Consider the following 25,722-nt stretch of genomic DNA (forward strand, 5'->3'; position numbering starts at 1 on the left):
CGCAAGGGCCTCTCTTAATGATTTGATATTCAAGTCACGCTCCTTTGAAGCACCTCTAGTGTCGTCATTCTCTGTCTTGTCGTCTGCTTAATCTGTGAACTGGTGTAACCACCTCTTCAGCAACCTGTGGTGAGTGTGAGCAGTCCTCCACCTGGGCCAACTCTAACTTTCTAAAATCCTGCTTTCTCTTTATTTTTGCAATATTTGCACTTGTGCTCTGCAGTGCATTTGCAAGTTCCTGGTTTTCTGTTTTGTTTTGCTCTGGGCCTTGGGACCCCAGACGGTCCCAACCGTCAACAGAGACGTGGGCCGGGGAGATGCTCAGGTTGGAGGTGGGGGCTGTTAGGTGGACACCAGCATCGTGAGTGGTCTGCTCAGTCATGACTGCTTTTGTGTCATTGTGACTTCTGTACTCAAGGACTCGGTGGCCCCTGCTTCCAGAGGCCACCCTGTGTGTGTTTGTACGTCTGTCTCCCCAGCTAAGCCGGGCACAGACCCGGGTCGGGGCCTCCTCGGATGCTGTCAGAATTCCCATGTGAAATGAATGAATGACAGTCTCGGTGGAACTCGTATTTTTCCGTCTTTTGACTCCAATGTCTCCAGAAGTCTTTCAAGATCTGTCTGCGTCCCTCCCACTCACTGCTTTGCACTCCGTCCTTAGGCCTTTCCAAAAAGACCACCACCCACTTGGAAAGAGCCAGTGACCCCTTTGCCTTTAGCGCGGGGTCTTCTCGTTGTCATCCCGTCGACTTCTCCAGGATATCCTCTCCTTGTGCAGGTGGCAGGGCAGAAAGCATGGCGGGACGGAAGAGCGGGAAGTGACAACTCATTCTCTCCATCCTTTAGATCTTGAGTTCAGCTGAGGAACTAGTCCCTAAGTGCCCAGACTGAGCTTCTGCACTGAGGACAACAGGCCAGGGACCCACGAGGAAAACTCCACCTGCTGGGCAGAGAGTAGACGTGGCTGCTTCTTCATCAGATGGGGCTCCAGTGACCTGTCCTTGCCCTTCAGCTCAACCCCTGCTTTCCTGCAGAGCTCCACTGCCGCAGCTCTCTGTTTCTAGAACCTTCCTCCCTCTCCTCATCCTGTCCCGCGCCATGAATACTGCAGTTTTCAGGATTCAGCGGAAGTATCACCTTCCTCAGAAAGCACTGAGGATTCACCGTAACATATTGACTCATCTACCCATGAAGCTGATATGCCCCTTTCTCCCCTCCAGCCGAAGTGCTCCCTCCCAGCCTTGTGTCTTACGTCCTACATATGGGTGACTGTTCGTGCCACCTGCCACAGCCCTCCGTCCCAGCCCTGCCTACGCCCATCACCTGGAAAGTCATGTAGGGCAGGACCTATCTTGTTCCTCCTTGTATCTTGGGCCAATATGCAGAGCAGAGGTAGGCACGGGCATGTCCGTTGAAGGAGTAGATGGACGATAGTTATTTGTGCCCGGTTCCTCTTCCCTGCAAGGACAGCCGAAAAGTTCGGCCTGTTGAGCTTGAGCTGTTTGTTTCACCTCTACCACCCTTAGTACAGCGTTGGCCGCTAGAACAGTTTGATCGGAAATAAAATGAGAGATTGGCTTTCCCTCTGGATGCTTCTGCATCCCGAGGCCATCTCTGGCCTGAGGACGGGACTGTCATCTCCCGTCCCGGCATTGACGGACTGAAGTCTTACAGCTGAGAGCCCTGCTCTGTGGAGCCCTGGAGCTCTGGCAGTGAAACTGAGACTGTGCTGGTGGAGAATGTGCTAGAACACAGTCTGCAGAGGACAAGCAATTCAAGAAGCCCTCCCGTGATTGACCAGGACAGGGAGTTGCCGAGTTGTCTTTGGACATTGTAGATGCCTCCTACTAGATGCCCTGTGTGGCACGGAGTGAATGCCCAAACCCACACTTGCTTCCTGTCCTTAGTCTCATTTCCTTGAAGTGGAATACGCAGCCAGTGACCCAGCAGGCCTGAGGCTTCAGCCGGAGAAACGTGGTAATGACTCCCTTTGTGTATCATATTTTATTAGTTAAACTTTGCCTCCAGTACATTCTCCGAAAGGAGGAGGTGTTCTCAGATTTCTGGTCTTGATTCCTTTTTTTGAGTGGAGTATGGCAATATGGAAGCTGGAGAGGAGGGGCAAGAGGCTTTCACAGACATTGTAGATGAATCAATGCCAATAACTTTGGTTAGGGACCTTGGGGGCTGTTTGCCCACCTTGACTTTGTCAGCAGTGGGTTGGAGAGAGCTGGGCTCCCACGTTTGGGGTCCTTATGTGGATACAGCTTTGAGCTTCAGGAGAGCTTTGCTGGAGCTCAGGTCAGATCTTTGCAGGCAAAGACCCCTTTTTTCTCATTCAGAATGCAGATTTAGCATTCCACACGTAAGAGCAGAGCACGAGAAGGCTATCCGGAAAGGGCTTACCATTGACCACTAAACAAGAATGGAAGCGATCCATGGTTGTTGCCCTGCTTTCCACAGGTTGGAAAATACAGTAAAGCTGGAAATGACTCTGAAATCATTTCCTCAGCAAAGGTTTGCCGGGGCCGTTGCTTATGAGACCCATGGTCGGGCACTTGGATTCCAAAATGATTAAGACAAGAACCCTGCCGAAGAGTTCGGGGGCAGGGGAGACCCACACATAAGCAGATAATTACAAAACCTGACAAGCCATCAGGGAGAACAGGACAGTGAATAGAGTCCAAGAATGCTTCAGCAAGACTTGCGATTTCCGAGTCAGCACCGAAGGTGGGCAAGAGTGCAGGAGAACTCTCTAGAAGGAGGTCATTAACTGCGCGTGCAAGTGGAAGGAAACGTGAAGGAGCTCATTTGCATGCAGAAGGCTAGAGCATGGAGCACGGAGGGGACGTGGTCCCTGGTGCAGGACACTGTGGGTCCCTCCTCTCTGGGGCTCCCTGGCAGGCACAGGGCACTTGTCACTTAGCCTCACTGTGAAGTCTGACCTGCCCCTTCCAGGTCACGGCCTGCTGTCTGGATAACCTGCCTTCCGCATCATCCTGAGGCGACCCGATGTTTGCAGTGTTGCAGAGAATCCATTTTTAGGATTTAGATTTGTGATAGCAAGTGGTTAGATAAGGAAATAGGAACTGCTGGGAACTTAAGAAAGGTGGAGGGTTTTTTTCCTTTTTTTTTTTTAAATGAAGGTGTTACAGGCCTCGAACCAGGCAATTAATTTTTAAAATTTTTTTAAATTTTGTTTTGTGGTTTTTAAAAATATTTTATTTATTTATTTGACAGAGAGAGATCACAAGTAGGCAGAGAGGCAGGCAGAGGGGAGTGGGGGGCAGCAGGTTCCCTGCTGAGCAGAGAGCCCGATGCGGGGCTCGATCCCAGGACATCATGACCTGAGATCATGACCTGAGCCGCAGGCGGAGGCTTAACCCACTGAGCCACCCAGGTGCCCTGAAACCAAGCAATTGAAGAAAAACCAGCCATCCTAGCTTCCCAGGGACCAAACCCTTAACATCTTTGCAACAGAGAAAATGACTTTTGGGGGGAAGTGGAGAGATGTCACTATCTAAGGAAGCTCTTCAAATTTGAAAAACTGGGAAAATGGAAAGGCGCTGAAATGTCATGGGACCTCACGTGCCTGTGTTTGAGTAGAACAAACAGAGCTAACTCAGCCAGTACCCTTCACTCTCTTGGGGGCCAAATGAAAAATTCTGTGCGTGATTTTTTTTTTTTTTTTAAAGGCGTGCAGGGCTGTTTTCCATCCAGGGGCTGTGGGGCTTGGGGTCCTTATGTCCACCCTTACTCGCGCCCATCCCCTCGGCTCGATGCTGGAGGGGTCGATATCTACACGTGAGCAATTAAGAGACTCCTCGGTCCTCACCTCCCCGCTCAGAATCAGATACAGGGGCTCACGGAAAACAAACCCAGGCCTGATGGGAATAGCAGCATCTCAGTGTGGAGAAAGCGGCCCTTCACCACATCCCCATCGGTCAGTTCCTTTGGTGCTCCCTGCATTTTCCTAGAATTCAGACTTTCTGAAAAAGATTTATGTTTTTTAGAATTTCCCATAATGCTCATTGAGGCCCCGTTGTCTATGAGCATGCCCTTGCTCCAACTCAGCACGACTGATTTCATGGAACATTCTGCCTTTCCCGTGGAGGTACTCGGCTGAAGTTTCTACCTCAGCCTCCCCACAGGGGCCAGTTGCAGGACATGAGAAACAGATTCAGCCGCCACGGGTGTAGCTCGGCTTCCTTCGTCCAGGACGGAGCTCCCTGCACATCGCCACACAACAGATGCTTGCACAGGTTCTGTTCTAGGCCTTTCCGTCAGGTTTCACAAGCTGTGCGTGCTTGCTCTCAGAGGACCAGCGCTACAGAATCCTGAAGCATCCCTGTGGCTCTCCTGAAGGTGCCTTCACCTCTCAGGATTGCAGGGGCATGCAGAATGTTTGGGTCTCGGCCGGGGAGGGTTTCCAGTGCCCGTCTCAGGCCCATTCTTGTCCCGTTTGCTAGCTTTGGCCACTCATTCGGTGAGTGTGTCAGGCCCCGGCCTGGGGCTTCCTCTTCCTTCCAGCAAGGCCGGCCTGGGCCACCACCCGAGGCAGTGACACACCTAATGGGGACCATATGCTCCACATCTGTTCTTCTAAACCTATTTCCAAACAGAGCATTTAATGAAGGACTTTTGAACGGTTTCAAGAGCAGCCGAGGTCAAGCCAGTGTTTGGATGCTGACGTTTCTCTGAATTTTCCATGACCTGTGGATTCAATGAGAAAAAAATGCTTGAAATCAGGACAAGAGAAATACAGGTGGTATGGTTTCTGGTCACCAGTCCCAGCCGCCTCTGAAAATCCCTGTTTTCATTTTTACATTGTCATTTCCAGGTCGTCTTGGGCAGGTGACTTTATTAAGACAACGAGTACCCACAGTCTTTGTGAGAAGAATCTTATTTTATTTTTCTTAAGATTTATTTATTTACTTGTTCAACAGAGATCACAAGGAGGCAGAGAAGCAGGCAGAGAGAGAGGAGGAAGCAGGCTCCCTGCTGAGCAGAGAGCCTGACGCAGGGCTCGATCCCAGGACCCTGGGACCATGACCTGAGCCGAAGGCAGAAGATTTAACCCACTGAGCCACCCAGGTTTCCCTGTGAGAAGAATTTTAAAAACCACAGACCTTTGTGTCTCCCCATTAGCTTTATTCATTCAGGGCTTGAAGTTCCAGTGTCAGCTTTTGCTCTGTTTAAACCCTTGGCCTAAGGAGGAAAAGGAATGGCTGAGCTTTCAAGGATTCCTTTGAAAACATGGCGGGAATTTAAGAGAAAGCGCTGAAAACCCAGGCCTTTTAGGTACTGCTGGTGGCTCCTCTGGCAAGTTTTCTCCCCGTAGAAGTGTGTGTGCCCGTGCGTTGGGCTTTCTCCTCTCGACCCTGCGCCCCGCGGGTGTTTGCGAGTCCCCAGACACTCACTGTGTCCTCTCCTTGCTGTGTTCCAGTCTCCGTCTCCTGGCAGCTCCTCCCCGCTGGGTGCAGAGTCCTCGAGCACACCCCTCCACCCCAGCGACCCCGCGGAGGCCTCCTCGAATAAAGAGGTAGGGAGCCATTTTGTTTCAGAAGCCGCCAGCCTGTGTTGTTTTCTTCTTCTTCTGGTGTGAGTTTTCTTCAGCTTCCCACACAGACCCCCCAAACTCCACCCCCGCCACGACCACCACCAACCACCACCACTACCAGGGAGAGAAATCCTTACCTCTCCTCTCGAGCGTGGAGTTTAGTGACCGAAGCCACACCGTCCAATCTGATAGCCACTGGCCACAGCTGTCTGCGTTGACTAACCCATGAAATAGAAAGTCACCTCCTCCGGCACACTAGCCACTGTTCAGGTGCTCAGCAGCCACACGTCATGAGTGGCTGTTGTATCGGACAGGGGAGATGACAGAACATTTCCAGTCTTTCTGGAAAGTTCTCCTGGAGCATGCTGGAAATGGAATATTACGAACTCTAGAGCAGCATCCTTCCTCATGGCATTACGAGCCTCTGAAACGAGGCTGCCATGTGGTTCGGGAAGTGGGCTGGTTTCTTAAATACCCATTTACTTCAGGCACAGGTGGAATAAATTTCATGACATCAGGTGACTGCTTGTCCTGGCTTAAGGGGGTTGGTTCCCGTTCACACCTGTTGTACAAGCGGTGAACCCAGGAAACACGCGTTTCTAAAGCAGCGCTGTCCCAGAGAACATGCTCCAGGGATGGAAACCGTCTGCTTCTGCGACGTCCTGTATGGCCGTCACCAGCCCCAGGTGCCTCCCAAGCTCTTGAGGCGTGGCTCGTAGGTCTGTGGAACTGAATTTTGCATTTTATTCCATTTTAATCAAGTAGTCACATGTGGCTAAAGATGATTAGACCGTCCAGTTCTAAAGTGTCCCCCTGTTGGACAGTGAGCCATACGGTCCCCCTGCCGATGGAGGCCAGCCTGAGCCCCCATGGAGAATGCTGAAGTGAGAAAATGCAGCTGTTCCCACAGAGGTTCCTGGGGCTATGAAAAGACAGATGCTCTTCCCACAGGGGAACCCCTGCCTTTTCCAACTATTGTCTCTTTACCCCCAGGCAGATGCCACCCCTACCTCGTTACGAACCAGGGTCAGGCAAATAGTGGCATGCACTAGAGTCCACATGGGGGTTCAGCACACCCTAAATACAGACGCTGCCTAATCATTGCTGAGGGTAGGCAGAAAGATGTACGCCGGGTAATGAATGATTGCTCATTTTCCTTCCTTTTGTTAATAATATTGTGCTAAATGCAAGAGAAGAAAGCCATCTCCATTTAACCCTGAGTGGCAGATCCCTTCTAAAGGGAGTCTTCATTAAAATAGACCCTTAAACTATCACTGAATATACATCCATTCGCCATTAACTACTCATGCAGGGAGAAGTATAATTTTCAATAATCTGTTCCTTTTAAAGCAAACAAACATAAGAGAGACCTTCTCTGAAATGACACCAACATTAGGATATAAATACTTTGTCCTCCTCTGGTCTTGTCCTCAGACCCTAGGTCATGGGAACAGGAGTAGGAAGGTCACTGTTTCTGCTGACCCCGGATCCCACAGCTTTCCCGTATGCTTTTATTCATAGTACAGGGATCGGTGAGAATCAAAAGCAAGAAGAAAGGGGTCAAGGCCACAGTAATAAAAAGAGCAGTGAGAGTTACCATTTCTTGAGCATTTACAGCATTCAGGCATCTGTCCAAGCAAATCACAGGTAGTATCTCATTTAATCCTTACAATAATTCTGTAAAGGAGGAATCACTTCCTCATTGTTTGTTGAGGAAGCCTAGAGCTTCAGGAACTTACCTGAGGTCCAGGGCCCACAGGTGATCAGGCCAGGATTTGAAACCAGATCTCCTATGGGGCCAGGCTCTTGACCCCAGGTGAAAAGTGCCCCAGGCCACACACATACTGTGTAGACAAGCTAACTTGTAGGTCTTTATTCCAACTGTCAGACCTCCAGGCTCTGCACACGGTTCAGTGTGACCTCCTGGAAAATCCCAAAGATTCTGGCCTTTCATCCTCTTGAATGTGGCCTTATTAATTCTTGAATATTAAGGATCAACTGATTTTTCGTTTCTGTCCAGTGTGAGAAAACAAAGGACTAATCAGGCACCCGAGTATTCAGCGTTTGATTATTCATCAGATATAATAAGCCGGGCAAATTTGTTAGTTTCTCCACTCCTACAGGACTTGGCACACGTTTCTGCATATCCTTAGAAATTATGATGAGAATCCTCTTTGTGTGCAATGATTAGATTCTTTCATTTCTCAAAACTCTTTTTTTTTTTTTTTAAAACTTACTACTGCAGAGACTAAAGAAAGCCAGTCATGAGCTTATGAATAGAGAATAAGTAAATGTACCAAATCCCCTCCATTGTGGCTCTAAATAAAACTACAGATTTTTTTTTTAAAGATTTTATTTATTTGACAGAGAGCACAAGCAGGGGGAGTGGCAGGGAGAGGGAGAAGCAGGCTCCCTGCAGAGCAGGGGAAGCCCGAGAGGGGGCTCGATCCCAGGACTCTGGGACCATGATCTGAGCCGAAGGCACTTGCTTAACCAACTGAGCCACTCAGGTGCCCGAAACAGCAGCTTTTAGAACTATAGGCTGAAGTAATACTTTTGTAGCTTCTGCTAAAATCTGAGGACTGTCCTTGTGATTAGCATTTAGAAAAGTGTCCTACTGGCCCAAGAAAATCTGAATTAGTTTCTTGGATGTACCTGGAAGCTAACCATTTTGACAAAATAAAGGAAACCCTCACTCCCCCCGGACCCCTCGCTGCTGAGGGCAAGGCCAGTGGGGGTGTAGGGAATAATCATTTTAAAGCCTTCGGTCTTTATGAGGAAGCTGACTTCCACCTGCATACCATGAACTTAGGGATTTTTGTTTGTGTTTAACCAGAATGAGACAGACCTGCCACTGGCACTCACCTGGGCCTGTCTTCTCACTTGGAAAGTAAAACAAGTGGGAAACACTATGGAAATGCGAGTTGTCTTTCCTCCTGTGCACAGAGCTTAGCTGGGTGTGCATTTTTCCGGGAATGCATTAGCAGCCAATGATCTTTCCTTCCCAGTGGACTTGTCTCTTTGGTCTCCTTAAAGATAATCCCTTCTGAAATAAGAAACCCACCATCCTTGGTGTAACGGACCATTGCACCCAGGCAGGCACATCCTGGTATCTTGTGTGATGAGTGTCAGATTCTTGTCATTGTCCTGAATTGAGTGAGATTCTTAAACCTGGGTGTCTTTGCCTCTGGTTTTTTGTTTTTGTTTTTGTTTTGGGGGGTTTGGGTTTTTTTTTTTTTTTTCCACATGTAATGGTTAACACTACTGTGTTTAGAATGTTGTGCAAGTGGTAAGTGGTTGGTGTCCCTTTGCTGTCCCATCTCCCCCGTGAAGACATTCTACGCAGTACTTCGAGATGGAGCTGTTCCCGTGGTGTCCCAGCCCTCAGTTGGGCCCTAACCCTTCCAGCCACCAGGCACCCCCGAGTTCACCATCAACCCAGGTCAACGTGTTGAGCAACTGTGCTGTTCTAGATCTCCTTTTCCTAGAAGGGACATATTTAAGTGATGACTTAACGCCTGCTAGATTCTTCTTAAGATTTATTTATTCATTGATTAGAGAGAGCACACGTGGGGTTAGGGGAGCAGCAGGCAGAGGGAGAGGGACAGGGGGAAGCAGGCTCCCCACAGAGCAGGGAGCCTGATACAGGGCTCCATCTCAGGACCCTGGGATTGTGACCCGAGCTGAAGGCAGACGCTTAACTGAGTCACCCAGGTGCCCGGTACCTGCTAGATTCTTAACACTGGAGATCTTTAGGCTTCCTGAGGATAACTCTTGGCCATGCAAACCTTCCTTTTTGCTCATGTGCAGGACTCTTGTATTTGCCATTAGCTCCCCACCCCCCTGCAATGCTCACATCACCCTGCCTCAGACGTATCCACTACAGAGTCTGTGACTGGATAAAGCAGGAATGAATTTCCTACTCTTGGGCCTCTCAGAGTTACCTTTAGGCCATTCACTTATGGAAGGAACCAAATGGTAAGTGTTGCTTCTCTGAGAGCTTTTAAACCACCATCCGGTCAGGTTCTAGAAGGTCTTAGCTGATCACGACCACTTCCGGTGATGCTGTAGGAAGACTGACCCTTGCTATGAGGTCTTACTTCGAATAAGAAATTCTGGGTTTTTCAGTTCACGTCTGTGTTTAATGTGTTCTCATTTGAAGGTAACACATAATAATTACCCACATAATGGAATTTTTAAACCAGTAATCAGTGAAAGGAGGCGTGGAAAACTCTAGCAAACATGTTTAGCACAATGAGAGATTACTGAAGCAAAGACCTCCAGGGAAATAAAATTCTCCAAGGAAATCCTTGATTTCAACATATAATCACGTTGTTGGTGCTTTTACGAATCCAGCAGGTTTTCACTTAGAAACCCAGATTCTTAATAAAAACTGAGCTTTTTGTATTATTTTGTATTGATTATGGGTTTGGGTCTGTGGGATATTTTTTTTAAAGCTGTTGGACATCTCTCTGATTGTGGAATGTAAGGTTTTCAGATGACCTAAACTAGGAATAGAAGTTCTGGGCTTTGGGTAACTTTTAGTAAGAAATGTATGTGATTATTTACACTTTTCTTCCTTGTCCAAAAATGGTTGACATCTGGCTAATATCTGTCATTGGTGATTTATTTCTTTTTCATGTTGCATGGATAAAGTTGTGTTAATGCATTTCTCATCACGGTTTGCCCTTTTTGAAACCTCTTTGTCTTGATTACAGTCAAGAAAAAGCTTGGCTTCATTCCCCACCTACGTTGAAGGTAAGAGCTGAAAAGGAAGTAATTGAAAATTGAATCATGCATGAATCTCCTAACATTTTGGATATTTGAAGCACTGGGCTGTGAGACCCTAGTGGGGAAGAAAGGCCACGAAGTCATTCACTCATAGTCTTAACAGTCTTAGCATCTTAGACTGAAAGAACAGTAGCCATGAGCCTGTCAAAGATCCTCCCCCCAACTTTGCTGACTGTGCCCATAAATTTGCAGGGAGGCTGAGGTTTGTTCCCAGCTTAGAGACAGTCATATGACATCTGAACCCAAGACTCTTTATCTCCATTCCAGGACACCTCTTAATATCGATCAAGGGCCATTCAAGTAGGAATGAACTTTAAGGGAGACATTTTGGTCCCCTTAATTTAGAGGGGGGAAAAATGAAAGACCTTCCCAGACATTCCCATATCTTGCTTGGATGAGTTAAGTACAATATTTATCAAGCTTTCACTCTGCAAGATACACACTTTCCATACAATAACTGATTGACTCCTCACATCTGTCTTGTGAAGTGGGCTTACTACCCCTGTGTTATACAGGAGAGAAATGAAGCATTCTTACTCCAGTGCTAGGTGGGTACCTTTCCCAAGATGGCACAGTTATGAAGGATCAGAGCCAGGCCATGAGCTGGCAGTCTGATACCATAGCATCAGACTCTCCTAGTAAACAGTATTCTGTGCAGGATGGCCATGTATGGTTGTGCAGGTTATTCACTGCTCAAGGGCACCCAGTCAGAAAGCAAAGACCTCAAGGGAAATAAAATTCTCCCTAGTTGGGCCAGAACTTGACCCAAGCAAAGCACCCTACGTTGAGATTGGACCACGCAAAAGGAGTATGTATTCTTCATCCACACAAAGGCCCCCTTTAGCTAGAGGTACCACTGATCCTCTGCCAGGGACAATGGCAAATGGTTTTTCCAGTAGGGTAGCTAGTCATTTCCTTGAAAGAGGATTTTCTGGAGATGAGCGAATGTGCAGAAACCACTATAAGTTCTGTCTGGCCCTTGGGTCCTGGACGTGAACCATCCGTGTGCCCCACAGCCTGAGAGTGGATCACCAGGATTCACACACTTTCCTGACCCCGCGCTCCTGAAGCTTAGGTCAGGCTCGTGGCTTTCGTTCAGTTACTCAGGTCTCTTTCTTGAGTGACCTGTAAATTATGTGTGCCGTTTTTGCAAGGCTCCAGAATTCCACGAGTACTCCTTGGGGAGTTTCCGGGAGTTTGGAAATTCCATTCTTCGTAGTCATTCCACCAGGCTCAGCATCCCCGTGAGTGTGACGATGACACCTGTATGCTTGTTCACCCGCAGAGCAACACAGAGGCCCCCGAGAGGGAACACACGTTCTAAGAGGCCAAAGTGAAACCTGCAGTTCTTCGATTTAGGGTCATTATAATGTTAAATTTTTTGACTTTTAAAGAATTCCCCAATATGAAGTTATGGACTTAGGGCTTTTTCCTCCCCAGATGTGATCTGGCGGCAGTGATGTTTGATTATGATCAGTTTCTCTGGAGGGTAAATGTCCTAAGATTGTATCTCAGATTATAGTGTATTTAGGTCCAATATTTCTGTCTCTTGCCTGGTTGACATTTATACAGTCCTTTAAATATTACTGGGATTGCTCTTATACCTATCTGCAGATCCACACTTAATATGGTCGAAGAGGGACCCTTGCAGGGAATAGAGCCAGCTCAGAGACGAATAGACAATACTAGAAGTCCCATAGAGAAGTATGTCATTAATTCTTCTTTTTCTTTGAACACTCATTATTTTCACAAAATAAATGGAAGGTTTTTACAAGTTACTATCCCAGATGAGATCTTTTTTCTCAATGCCTGGTTAGGCAAAAATGATTATGTTTAAATCACACTTAAACCCATCACGGGAATTTATGGTAGGAGACAGATAGGTGATCTTTTACTTTTTACAAACTGTACTGTGGGTGCAAACCTGTCCATGTGTTGTTTTGGCTAGAAACGCTTCCCTGCTCTACAACTAAAATCGTCTGTTGGAAGTACCCTGAATCCTTCTGACATCTAGTGAAGTTTCAGGGCAGGAAGTGTGTGACTGTTGAGAAGGGGAATCACTGGCACATGGTGGACGCAGGTTAACTGTCTGTCCAGAAGCCTTTCTTGGAAAGATCTAGAAAAAGACAAATAACAGGTTTCCTTATTTACTTACTACACAGATGCTTTGTGAAGACCTTTCCTAAAATACCGTTAATTTCTTTGTTTCAACCACTGCCTTGGCTTTAGAGAAATGATCAGATTATTTTAAGATTGTACCCTGATAAGTAGCTTATCACGGGAAGCAGCTGGTTAAGCTCCAGATGAGCTTGATGTTGGGAGATAAAAATAAAAATCATTTCAGATTAGCTTTCCAAAAGGAAAAAGCAAATTGTTTCCATTTCCAGTTATCTAATTTAAGAGCCTGAGGTTTGAACAGTAGGTTAAAACGTATATTTTTAATCTCCCCAAATATGGCATTCAAGCCAAAGAAAATACATACGTTTCCATTGTAGAATTAAAAGCCTTTCTTGGTGCATCTGTTATAAAGTTATGTGTTAGTCCCAGACATGTTTTAATTTCAAATAATATTTACAGATGGGTACGGTTAAGATCAGGTGCCCCCATTTTAAATGTTTTAAAACTAAGGTTTAATTTCAAAGGCCGGTCAGTTGAGAACAGAAAATCTGACTTTCCTTGGACTTGATCTGTACATGGAGGCAAGCTGGGACCACGAGAGCCTTTGAGTCAGCAAGGTCTGCAGCAGGAGACTCCGGCTCTGGGCTAATTGTCCTCTGCCTCCCAGAATCAGGGTCAGAGGTCATTTAGGAATCTGGATATTCTGAAGCAAATTTATACAGTTTGTTTTCCCCATTATGGCTACCGTGGGAAGGGGGGGGGGGGTGGCAGCTGAAGGAACTGTTATTAAACGAGGTTTTCTAACAAAGCAGCCCCCCTGCTCCTCTAGCCACGTGTCTGGCACCCATTCATTTGATACCCACTGGGTGACAGACGCGGATGAGACACGAGAACCAAAGAGGAACATGACGTGGTCTTTGTCCCCAAAGGGTTCACAATCTAACGGGAGAAACAACACCCTTTCTCACTGACTTTACGTTTCATATTTAAATAAGCGCATCCCTTCTCACAGTAAGTGGCCTGGGCGACGTGGATTAAGAGGAAATTGCTCCTTCCCTTTGAGAACGAGGGGTGAGCGGAGGCAGATGCAGGGGGACGCCTCGGACTCCGCAGGGGCGTCTGGTGTGCGGCCGCGCAGCGGGGTGAGGGGGGCCGCGGGGTCCGGGGGCTCCGGTAGGGGCCCGGCCCCAGGGCGGCCTCGCTCACCGCCACGGCTCTGTGTGTTCCAGTTCCCGGACCCTGTGACCCCGAGGACTTGATCGATGGGATCATTTTTGCTGCCAATTACCTTGGCTCCACCCAGCTGCTGTCGGACAAGACGCCCTCCAAGAACGTCCGCATGATGCAGGCCCAGGAAGCCGTGAGCAGGATCAAGGTGAGGAGGGGCCGCGAGGGGCGGGCGCCGGGGCCTGAGCCGTGCCCCCGGGTCTCCCCACACCTCGTGCAGCCAGTGTGTGGGTGGGGACGGCGCACCTGCTAACGCTCTGAGCAGAAAACACGAGTGCCGGAGCCCTGAGGTAGCAATGCTGGGTGTTTGGGGCGATCCTAAGGGCCAGTCTTAAAGCACACGTAGGAAGGTAAACTTGGGGAAGCTGGTGTGGTGAGGAAGGATGTCGCTTCGAGCATGCCATCCCCCGAGTGAGAACTGATTCCCGGATTTCTGCAGACCTGGTGGTCAGGGACTTGCACCCTCGCAGGAGCGCGTGGTTCCAGTGGGGTCTCCTGCTGATCCTGCGCAAGCCACATTGAACTGGTTCGGTTCCGGCACTGAACTGCTGGATCAGACCTAATCAGAATGAGTCCATGCCGGGCTACCCCAGTTGAAACTAGTTTGAGCCGGTCATAACCTTTTGGCATCTGGGGAGCAGGCCAGTTTGATCCGGGAACGCCTTCCGTCTAGTTTAAACCACCCCCTGCTGGGCTGAGTCGGCCAGGACTGCGCCCCCACGTGGCAGTGCAGGGCTCTAAAATCAGCGCGATGCCGGGACCACCCGGAATCCTGGACAGACGCCAGGCTCCGGGGACACATCCCATGCCCTTAAAATGCCCCCAGAGCCCCAGGGATAGCAGCCCTGAAAAACCCAGAGCCAGGGATTTCAGGCGACTTGGAAGGGATTAGGACTCACCAGATTTGGTCGTTTCCGGCTTCAGCTGGTCAAAATCCCGTTGGTCCTCAGAGAGCCAGTCCCTTTTCCGTATGGTCTTGTGCACACGCGCCCTGTCGCCTCCTGGAGTTTGTGTGGCCTGGCGGAGAGAGGAAGACGCATGAGGGCAAGACAGGAACTTAGGGTCCTTCATCCGGGGAAAGTATTTCTTGAGCACTTACTCAAGTGTGCAAGGCTGTCCGCGGTCTTAGGAGGGAGGGGAAATGGCCAGTTAGAAAGTGAGCTCCTTCCCCTCGGCTCCACAGCACCGGCGGAAGTGAGCCAAGCCAGCGACTGTGCAGGATGGACCTGAGCAGGAGGGAAGGGGGTGATGTGGTGGGTGCCCAGGAGAGCCGGGGCCCCCACGGGCTCACTGGCGGGACCAGGGACAAGAAAGCATAGAGGTCGTGTAGGGCTCAAGGCAGTGTTTCTGGCCCGTTTGCCCAGACTGACTCCCGTGTTCTTCATGGACTGGGAATGTAGGCAGGAGGCCCTCACTGTGATGACCCAGGCCCCTGCTGCCCGGTCGAGGTGTAGGGTGCCCTGCGTCCTCGTCAAACTGCCGTCCGTGGCTTCGAGGGCCTTAAGTTGCTGGCTTCTCTTAAACCTTCTGCTGATTTGGAAGAGGCACATTTCTCCTGAGCTCAGCACTGGTTCTCCCGGAGCTCACCATAGTACAGCAAGCCCGCGCGTCTACACCCGATGCTGCTGCGGCTGGCGTTTCAGGAGTTAGGATGTCTAAACCAGAGAGCAGCTCCCGGCTGCGCCACAGTGACAGGCCACGCCAGGCCAATGTCACGGCTGCCCACGGGGGCCCACCCACTTCTTGCAGGTGTCTGGGACCCACTCCACCACTTTATCCAGGGTCTCTGAACCTCAACCTGTGCCTCAGAGACCCTGCCTGCCGCCCCAAGGCCCCGCTGCTGAGATGGCCATGTCTTCTCCCAGAATTAGCCTCTGCCAGCGTGATTGACAGTGGGAAGGTCCACTTCTCTCGAGGGAAGTCCCGCCCCTGCCCACAGAGAGGTGTGGCCCCCAGCAGGGTAACCCTATGCCAGCATATCATACGACCTTTGTACCTTCTGGGTCTTTTGGACTCATGAGTTTTACTGGTGGAAGAAGCATTAGGTGCCCATTGAGCTGCCCATCCAGGCTTGGCCTAATTCCTTCTGTCTCCCCTTATCCTGAAGAGAGGCAGGAATTCATCTAGGTCTCCCCAAAGTCTTCTGGAATTGAGAATGTCCCAGGCACAGCATTCAAAACAGGAACACCCAGATCGTATGAGAGAGCCGGCTACTTTTTCAGGCAAGAACTTCTAAAGCCAACGTCTGTCGGGATGTCATTCTGACTCCTGATGTCCCACAGTTCCCAAACAGAGCCCGTTAGGATTTTGTGAAGTTAATATTTGTTCAGCAGAGCCCTGATGTGCCAGATGGTTGAACCAAAGAGCACAAGGGAAATGGTGATGGAGACATTTATTACTCACGGTCCTCAAGGAAGGAGCCAGCATGCCGCAAGGGGGCCACAGGCTGGGGGTCCAGGCCACGTGAGAGCAGGCAGAGGGTGAGACCGAGCTTGGGACACATGCCTTTATGAGGGTCTGTGAGTGGAATACTTTGCGGTTCCTGGGTTTGACTTGGCCGGTTCCTACCTAGAAGAGCAGGGTTTGGTAAGCTCCACGGGGGTCTTGTCTAAGGGACGCACACGCCGGAGGCCCTGGAGGTGAGGGAGACTATTTATTACAAGGGCCGTTAGGAATTTATATCAAGAGCTTACATTTGCCTGAGACTCAGGGGGCTGTTATCCAGGGTATGGACTTGCGTGAGGGCCTAGTGTGCATGCAAGCTCACTGCAGGCCGCTTGACCAAACAGAACGGATGCTGAGCAACACCATGAAGCTGCTTCACCCCCGAACACAGGCCCGTGGTGCTGCTCGCATCCCCAGGACCAGCGGGAGTGCAGGACCCACCCCGGACCAAGCTGTGAATTACAGGTTCTGCGTTCCGCAGTGAGGTCCCTTCCTGAAGCCCAGCTCCCCTGATGAGAAACCAGAACGTTCACTCGGAAGCTTCAGGAAATGGGTATCTAGAAGTTCCACAGTGGGTCTGAAGCGAAGAATTAGATGGTGGTGTTGATCAGAACAAGCAGGATGAGGCTGTCTGATGGTAAATCCATTGCAGACCTGCTACGAGCGGAGCGGGCATCTGGAGAACATAGATTTATTTTTACAGCACATTAGGGTGGTGTGAGGAGTTCATTATAGAGTGGTAGAGTTCAGTGGTTGCATTTCATTGATAAGTATCATTTCACAGCGTGCTCCCATGCCTCTGAAGGAACTGCTGCCTGCCATCAAATATTTCCTGCCTCCGGTTCCTTTTCCATCCATTGAAGTGTCTGTCAGATTGCTTGACTTGACACCCAGCCTCTTTCTCGAGTTCTAGGCGGAGTCTGTGCTCAGACCCACATTTACCCTAGCAAGTTGCTGTCAGGATGTGCACCGGCGTTTTACGTCCGGCAGAGGGCGCCAGGGGTCCTGGAGCAGCTCTCCCAGTCAGGCCGGCTGCCCCCCCCCACCCGGGGGCGCATGCGCCGTGGTTCCCGCACCTGCTAGGGAGACCCCTTTCTGTAAGGGAGTTGGTGCCACGCTTTTTCCCAAAGGGGTTGACCTTTCAGAAAGGAGTTATTCTAGGCCACCTCTGTAAAGATGCCGAGAGGAAGGAAGCTACAGATGTGACTGTCCAGGAAGGAAGGAAAGAAGAAAAGCTTATGGATTTACTCGGAAATCCCTTTAGCAATATCCTGGACCTAAACCGATTAGTAATTTCCGCCTTGGTGCTGTCATCTGAACAAGACGGAGGGTGTCCTCCTCCTGTTTCCGACTCCTCCTCCTCCCCCCCCCCCCCACTCCCCGCGGGGATCCCTGCCTTACGCCTCTTTGTTACCTCTGCCCACGTGGCTGGTTTGGCCTGGCGGATGCGGCTGACAGTGGAGCCCCGCCTCGCCCCGGCCCTGCGTGGACAGGGGTGTTCGTGCTGCTTGTCTCTGAGCAAACACCAAACCTGAAGCTTGGCTTTCAGAACCGACTTTAAATGTCTCTTCCATTGGTTGGTTGGGGTGCTCCTTGGATTTACACTTGGAGTTTGAAGAATGAATATTTTCTTAGTTTAAAAGACGTGTGGATTTATTTGCCAGCTAGGGAGAGAATTTGGAGTTGTGGTTTGGCCAGAAATTTTCCACTTAACTCGAGAAGAAAACAAAGGAATCTGGCTCAGGAAGCAGAGTGTTCCTTTACAGACCCTTGTGATGGGCATCTCAAGAGATAAAAACCACCCAAGACCCAGTCCTTGACCTTGAGAAATGTGTAGTCCAGAAGGGAACCAAGATGAGTGTTTAAGTAGCAATAACAGAGGCAGGCTGAGGAATCCGAAATTAAAGGCTTTTTCCATCTACCAAGATATAATAAGTAAGGTGGATCTAAATGCAATAGCAGAATCAGAAGACATCTGCCATTTTTCTTAAGTTTTTTTTTTTTTTTCCATCTCTGGACCCTCCCTAATGTACTCTTTCTGCCTTTGTTGTTCGCTATTTTTGAGAAGAAATAATATCCTTTTAGGAAACCCCCATCCGACAAGGAATGCATTCAAGCAGTGGATCTCAAAATGGGAGCCCTTCCCGGACAGCATCAGCGCCGCTAGGCAATGCTGGAAATGCAGCTTCTTGGGCCCGCCCCAGTTAGAAACTCACGGCAGGAGAAGGGCCCAGGAATCTGTGTTTCCAAAGGCCCTCCAGGAGGTTCTCCCGTGCCCTACAATTTGGGGAAGGGTAGACCACCCCCGCCTGACGGGGTATCTCTTCTCCCACTGCCCTGGGACATCCCAGGCCAGCTGAGCGCTCCCCACCCATAAGGTTCTGTTGGCACATTAGCTCAGGAGACACTGCAAAATTTCTCTCTTTTTTCGATATTTGCCATCTGTGTTTTCCTATTAAAGATTTCTGAGAAGTCCTGTACTAAGAGCTAATTCGCTTGGTGTAACGGGAAAGCCGCATCATTATTTGAACACGGAATGCACGATCACTATGTGATACCCACTTGACTCTGTGGTCCGATTCTCTGGAACATGTTTTGGGAGAAACCTCTGCCCTGCCTGGTGGCAGCATCTATGGCCCCCACCCCCACCCCCGCTGCCTACAGCGTGGGAACCATGCCGTAACCCTCCCCAGAGAACCAGACCCGAGGCCAGGGAGGCTAGGTCCCTTGTCTTCCTTTCTCTCCGCTATGTCCCCATGCTCCATTGCACCCTCATGCCCACTACATTTTCTGCTCTTTGGCCAGAAGACGGGCTCCCCTGCCGAGCCCTACCTGAGCCCCAGAAACTGCTCTGTGTCCACGCCAGAATGTGGCGTCTGTGTCTCCATTCTTCCCACATTTGTGAAGCTCGCGTGATTAGCTCACAAATGGTGTTGGATGTTTTTCAGTCGATGCGTTTGTGTAAGGAGCTTTCATTATCAGACATGCTCATATCTGTCGTTACTAGCTTGTCCCCAAAGATCAGATTTTTCTCTTCTTCTATGGAAAGGTTTTCTTGAAATGCCACAAATCAGGACTTAATTGTAGAATTACAATTTCTATCACTGAAGCTCTGTGTAAGCCACATGATTTCCCAGCTGACTCGAAGAAATCTGTGAGTAGTGAAGAGGCTATTAACACTTAAAGCAGGTTCTTCCTGTGAACTCACTGTGAACTCCACGAACTCATTTACTCCTCAAAATGGAGGGGCTGGGGGATCCTGGGAGGTAGGTATTATTAATCCTGTTTACAAAGTGAGAAGTTTATAGATGCGAGACTTGCCTCAGTTGGACAACTAGTGGTTTGGAGTGAGACTTCCAGGGTTTGAATCTCTATTCTGCCTCTATTCTGCCTATCAGCTGTGTGACCTTGAGCAAGTTAATTAGTCTCTCTGTGCCTCAGTTTCCACTTCCGCAAGAGGAGAATACTGCAGTGCCTACCTCACAGGGCTACTGTAAGCTTTCTCATTGCCATACATGTGAATGACTTAGAAGGATCCTGGCTCAGAGCAAGGGCTCGGTGAATGTCCGCTGGGGAAAGCAAAGCTAGAATCATCAGGAGGTTCCCTAGGGTCACTAACCTAGAGAGGATTAACCGTAAACCCCCAGGACGCATTGCAGAGTGAGTGGGTGGACAACCACTGTGCCACAGCCTGTGTCCTTTGCACCACAGCCTCCTGGGGGCAAGCCGCACTCAGTCCCGTGAAACACAAGGATATTAAATGGATGGTATTATTCCTGGCCTTATGACCCGTGCTGGCCCTACGTTTCTCCTGGACTTCTCTGCTCCTGCAAATTCTCATTCCGGATCCGACCCCCTCCCAATGTCACGTGTAAATTTTTAAAAATTAGGATTTGAAAAAAAAAAATTAGGATTTGTTTCAGGGCACCTGAATATCCTGTGGTGGAAAGATGGTATTACTTTAAGTGCCTAAAATACCTTTAACTCCCTAAAAGTTACTTTAGAATACCCTTCATGAAACTCAGTTTGCCCTTTTGATCCCTTCCTCGTCACCCATTCCAGTAAACACACACACACACACAGGCGCGCGCGCACACAGAATTTGGTCATTCCATTGTAGCAGACTTGGTTTCCTTGAGAAGACCTTTCAGATCACTTCTGCTTAGAGTGAAGAATTTTGACCAACAGCTGTTAGGTTTTGGTATCAAAAATATTAAGATATTCTTACATTCCTGGCAGGTGATTTCAGGGGAGGTCATAGAAAATACGCGTGTGTGCGCGCGCACACACACACACACACACACACACACACACAGTAGGACCCCACAGCTGTCACTCATCATGAGAAGTAGAGCTTGTACAGACAAGAACATTCCCCAGCAGGACTTACAGATTCCACAGAGGAACCCACGTGGCGTGGCGTAGCCTAGCCTGGGCCCAAGGCCGCCCCACAGACACAGACACATTTCCACCGTCACATGCAGTCAGGATGCCCCTGGCACTTGCTGCCTTCTGACCTTCCCAGGGCTGACTGTTCCCCATGGATTCATGAGCACAGTAAGAGCTCTGGCGGGGAGCCTGTGTGGGAGCAGGGCTGCCCTAGTTTCCTGACTGTCCCAGAGAGTAAGTACGTGGTGTTTGGATCCCTGACTCGTGCAGTCTCTCCACAGTGAGGTAAAACAGACAACACATTTGTCTCATTCGTGAAACAGAGGTGTGCTGCTGGGAACAAAAGGGCTTTTCCGCAGGTGAGTACCAGGGAGCGTGAGGGAGCAGATGATCGTCCACCCGCCCCCACCACCACAGCAGTCTTTTGGGTTTGGCCATTGACTCACCACTATTCGTGCAAGGTCTGTGTGTGTCCAGCAAGCCCTACCAGAGCCAAGAAACTGCATTCTGACATGGGTAAATTATAATTCTAGAACAAACACAAATGTAGCGTTCATAGTGCACCAGGCAATGTTTGAGAGCTTTGCATATATGTATTTTATGCTCACAATAGTCCCGTGTTCATCCTCATTTTATAGATGAGGAAACTGAGGCACAGAGACAGTAAGTGGCTTGCTCCAAGTCACACAACTAGTGGGTGGCAGAGCCAGGATTCAGTTTTAGATAATCAGGCTACAGCTGATCTCTCTCTCTCTTTTTTAATCAACCATACTAGCTTCTACTTAGGAACAAAGGGAGGACTACTACATCTATTTCTAGTTAGGAATAGGCCATATTAACATGACACAAATTGAAAGCAAGAATTACTAAAGATGAAGAAAAAGAAAAAGAGACATAGCACCTTAAATACATATGTACCTTATAACATGCATATAAAATAGATAAAGCAAAGATGGTCAAGAGCCAAAGGAGACACAGACAAATCCACAGGAACAGTTGGAGATTTTAACACACCTCTCCGTAAATTTTAGAATGAGCAGAAAAGAAAAAACCACGTACCTAGATTGGAGTCACACCCTTGACCAACATCATTGACCTCACTGACAGTTGATAGAACACTGTTCCCCACAGTGCAAGAATGCATCTTTTGAATTCCCCCTGACATTCACCATAGTCAGTCGTGTTTTGAGCCACAGGGCTAAGACTCAGCACAGTTCAAAAGGTTTGGAACCAGGGTATGCTCTCGAACCACCGTGGAATTACTTCAGAAATCCGTAACAGAAAGATAACTGGAAAATCCCCCGATGTAATAAAATTAATAACAATCCTAAATAATCCAGCGTCTAAAGGAGAAGTCACTGGAAACTAGATATTTTGAAGTGATCATTGCAACATATCAAAATTCGTGGGATACGGCCAAGGCCGTACTTGGAGGGAGAGTCACAGTTTTAAGTAAATAAGATCAGGGGAAAAGGTTAAAAATCTGTAATTTAAATTTTCATCTCAGGAAGCAAGAAAAAAAAATCAGCAAATTTAATGCAAAGAAAGTAGAAGGAAATTAAGATCGGATGGAAACCAATGAAATACCAAACAGGCCAACAAGAAAAAGTCACAGAACCAAGTCGGTTCTTTGAAAGCATCAAATGCCTTTTCCTTCCTCCTTCAGCCCCCGCCACCTACTCAATTTTGAGTTAGGAAACGGATTGTCTGCAGAGTAGGGTGTTTTTTTCAAGTCCGTCTTCCTCACCCAGAAATGCTTTATGCCCCCTGGATCCCTGTTTGTCAATTCCCTTTTCGACTTGGAGTCTCTGCAAATTCTTTTCTAACTGTTCTCCTGTCTCTGTTTGTTCCATGCTAAGCAGATGGCCCAGAAATTAGCCAAAAGCAGAAAGAAGGTGCAGTACAACCTCATCAGCTTGGTGTTATGCCTGTTCTTTTCGTTTGTTTCTGTTCTGCCTTTTTATTATTTTGTGTTTTTGTTTTCTGCATCCAGCAAGTTTTCGTTCAGATTTCTTTTTGAACCGCCCCATTAGCCAACGTTTCTCAAAACTTAGTTGCCTAAAGTGGCTGTTTTCTGTTGCTCATTAGTCATTTCACATCCGAGAAACAACAGGGAGCAGATTGGAGATGCTAAATGAAGTCTGCGGTAGCAAAGAAGTTCCCACCGTTCAGGAGCACTAATGCGGCAGGGACTTGGGTCTGTTCAATTCCAGTCACGTTTGACTTGCGGATTTTGTCAGATTGCTGGATGCAAAAAAGAAAACTCGCTAATAACCACACTGTGCAGAGTTAAACCCTAAACGAACCAGGCAGATGTGCTTTTTGGGTTATGGAGCTTCTAGGTGCTTCCGGGCTGCCCGTGGGGTGTTGAGGCATTTGGGGTTCCTTCCTGAGGGGGCGGCTTCAGGAGTGGGGACTGCTTCTGTGTTGCTAAGGTGGCGTATGAACACGAAGACCCTCTTACCAGAACTGCATCCAAATGACTTCCTTTTGCACCTGCTGCAAACGTCGTCCACCATCTCTTGGCCAGGGGCAGACTTTAAGTGACGTCTCCAGGGTCTTGGGATATGGGTGACTTGCCCTTTTTCTTCAGCTTGTTGGGCCCCACGAGCCCTGCTGAAGGGGCATTCACGATCGTTGCTCGTAGAGTCAAATCGGCAGAGAGTTCCTGCTTCCGTAGGGGGAGACGCAGAGGGAATTTGGCATTTTTCACTAGGACTTGGCAATGCGAACACTTGTCCGCGAGTCCCTCCTCTGTGGTCCCTTCGGCCTTGGTGGTCTAAATCTGGAGTCAGCACTGCCGTTCTGGTGACTGTGTCTCAGTGCCTCTGTGTGTGAGCTGACCTTGCTGCCATGCACTGGTGTCGGGGAAGGGATTAAGCTCTCCCCCGGTGTGCGTTTCTCTTCTCAGGCTCCCGAAGGTGAGTCTCAGCCGATGACGGAGGTGGACCTCTTCATCTCTACCCAGAGAATCAAAGTGCTGAATGCCGACTCCCAGGTACGAGCCGGCCCGCCTGCCTGTCCCGGGGGGGACGTGCCCAGCCCCGCAGTGCAGCTCAGAGTCTGTGCCCGTGTCCCTAGCGCCACTGTCCTCGCCAACGGCTCCCACGCACGCTGGAGGGCTTTGTCTGCAGTGCCCACCCCCGGGGGCCGCGGGGCCGTGGGGCTGCTCTTGGGACCAGTCCCTTAAAGATCAAAGGGACACGTATGCCGTGGATGTTGTTTGCTAATAATCTCGTACGTTTTGATGAGGAGATTCATGAACTTGAACAGATCAGCCTTTGAAGAAATTGTGTTTAAAATCACACACACACACACACACACACACACACACACACACACCAGCCATCACCCGTGCATCGGTCTACCTTTTTTTTTTAACTTCTCCACCGGAGATTCTACTGGTTATAAAATGACTGAAGTTTTTTCCCACGGGACCCAGACACTCCCTGCTCTGGCTGTATTATTAGTCGAGGGACCCGCCCCCGGGCCTGGGTGGGAGCGTGTGAGGCTGCCCGCTGCCTCTGCAGGGCGCCCCTGGGCCCCTGAATATGGACCGCATGTGGCCAGGCTGCAGGGCAGCAGACTCTCTCCCGGGCCGTTAGTTGCCTCCTGGACTTAGCACCCTCTCCCTTGCGCCCCCAGGAGACGATGATGGACCACCCCCTGAGGACCATCTCCTATATCGCCGACATCGGGAACATCGTGGTGCTGATGGCCCGCCGCCGGCTGCCCCGCTCCAACTCCCAGGAGAACGTGGAGGCCTCCCACCCGTCCCAGGATGGAAAACGGCAGTACAAGATGGTCTGCCACGTCTTCGAGTCTGAGGATGTAAGCCCGCCTCCCCTGATGTCCCTCTGGGTGACCTGGGCAGCCCCTGGGGGGCCCAGGTGCTCTTTCTCAGAACCCGAATTGGTCTCCTTAATCGTGCACAAAACAGGTACATGCGAAACAAGGCTGAGTTAACAGGCAAGGTGTTCATCATGAGGCTTATAGGGAGACAGAAAATAAATTAGGTAAATATACTTAATACAGAACGTAACGGTGAGGAGTTTTATAAACAAAAATAACACTGGGACTAGAGCTGTGTCCGATGGGGTACTCAGCAAAGTCATCTCTGGGGAGATGACATTTGAGGAGAGACCTGTATCAACTGAGAGAAAGAAGAGCAGTGCAAAGGCCCTGAGGCCAGGACCTGCTCGTGTAGTTTGAGGACAGCTTAGAATGAGAGAAGAAGAGCAGAAGGAATGTGGTCAGGGGGTCCGTCCTGTGGGGGCCCCAGGCACATCTCACCTGGGCATGAGGGCAGTTCTCGGTTGTGTAGGATTGCCCTCTAGACCGCAGGAAATTCGGGATTCCTGCTCCTACCACCCCCCACCCCACAGTAGCAGGAGCACCCCCCGCCCACTCCCAGTCCTTACAAAGACCAGCCACTGCTCCTGTTATAAACCCAGGGATCCCCAGCCCCATCTTTCCAGGTGACATGGTCAACAGAGAAAAGTCATTTACGACAGAGGCAGGGCCCATTCTTTTTGGCTTCTTCCCCCGTCGTCCCTGGACCTGCTGGAGAGGCGTCCGGGCATCAAACTACATTAGGACCCAGCTTCTCTGAAAGTCTGATAGTCCCTCGAGGGCCAGGACCACAGCCTGGAAGGTCTGGGACCACAGAGCCCCCTCCCCTCCCCACCCGGAGGGCCATGTTGATGCTGTTGACTGAGATCTTCCTCCTGCCGCAGTGGAGTAAGCTCCCTTCCTCATAGTGAGCAGAGAGCTCTTCGCTCCTTCAAGAAAAATTGCCTGTGGTCGCCCTGACTCCTTCCAGGAGACGATTTCTCTCCAGGAGAGCATTACATCTCTCTGCAGTAAATTGCCTTCCTGCGAGAAGTCGGGAGGCAGAGGCTCTCTTCCCCAGGGACTCAGAGCCGTCACAGCTGCCGCCGCAGGGCCGTGGGGATGCTCACGCTTTTTGCAGCATCCTGTACTGGTCCAGTTCTCGAACACGGGCCCTGGGGACAAGAGCACGGGGACAAGAGCACTGCGACGGCACACGGCCTGACGCGCCTCTCCTAGGCATGCTTCCTGCTGTCCCTTTCGAGCCTGAGGCTGAGCGCTCAGACTGGGAGCGGATGGGCTTTAGAAGTTTCTCAGAAGGTTTCAAAAGCTGAATTTCCAAGCTTACGGCTCCTGTGTCC

The 25,722-nt window shown here is 49.6% G+C and overlaps 1 protein-coding gene across 5 annotated transcripts in view; it reads left to right on the plus strand.

Moving 5' to 3' along the window:
- APBA1 (amyloid beta precursor protein binding family A member 1) overlaps positions 1-25,722 on the plus strand; it is a 194,177-nt gene that overhangs the window by 150,641 nt on the left and 17,814 nt on the right. For 3 of the 5 annotated variants that reach the window (XM_059411894.1, XM_059411893.1, XM_059411892.1), the window contains exons 3-8: positions 5,447-5,542; positions 10,279-10,318; positions 13,699-13,844; positions 22,393-22,425; positions 23,442-23,528; positions 24,176-24,361. In XM_059411894.1, coding sequence (XP_059267877.1) covers positions 5,447-5,542; positions 10,279-10,318; positions 13,699-13,844; positions 22,393-22,425; positions 23,442-23,528; positions 24,176-24,361 — 588 coding nt within the window. The remainder of the gene's footprint in view (positions 1-5,446; positions 5,543-10,278; positions 10,319-13,698; positions 13,845-22,392; positions 22,426-23,441; positions 23,529-24,175; positions 24,362-25,722) is intronic. The other 2 variants (XM_059411896.1, XM_059411895.1) reach the window with 2 other exon arrangements.

The sequence above is a fragment of the Mustela nigripes genome, chromosome 9 (genome assembly GCF_022355385.1).
Source record: "Mustela nigripes isolate SB6536 chromosome 9, MUSNIG.SB6536, whole genome shotgun sequence".
Classification (NCBI taxonomy): Eukaryota; Metazoa; Chordata; class Mammalia; order Carnivora; family Mustelidae; genus Mustela; species Mustela nigripes.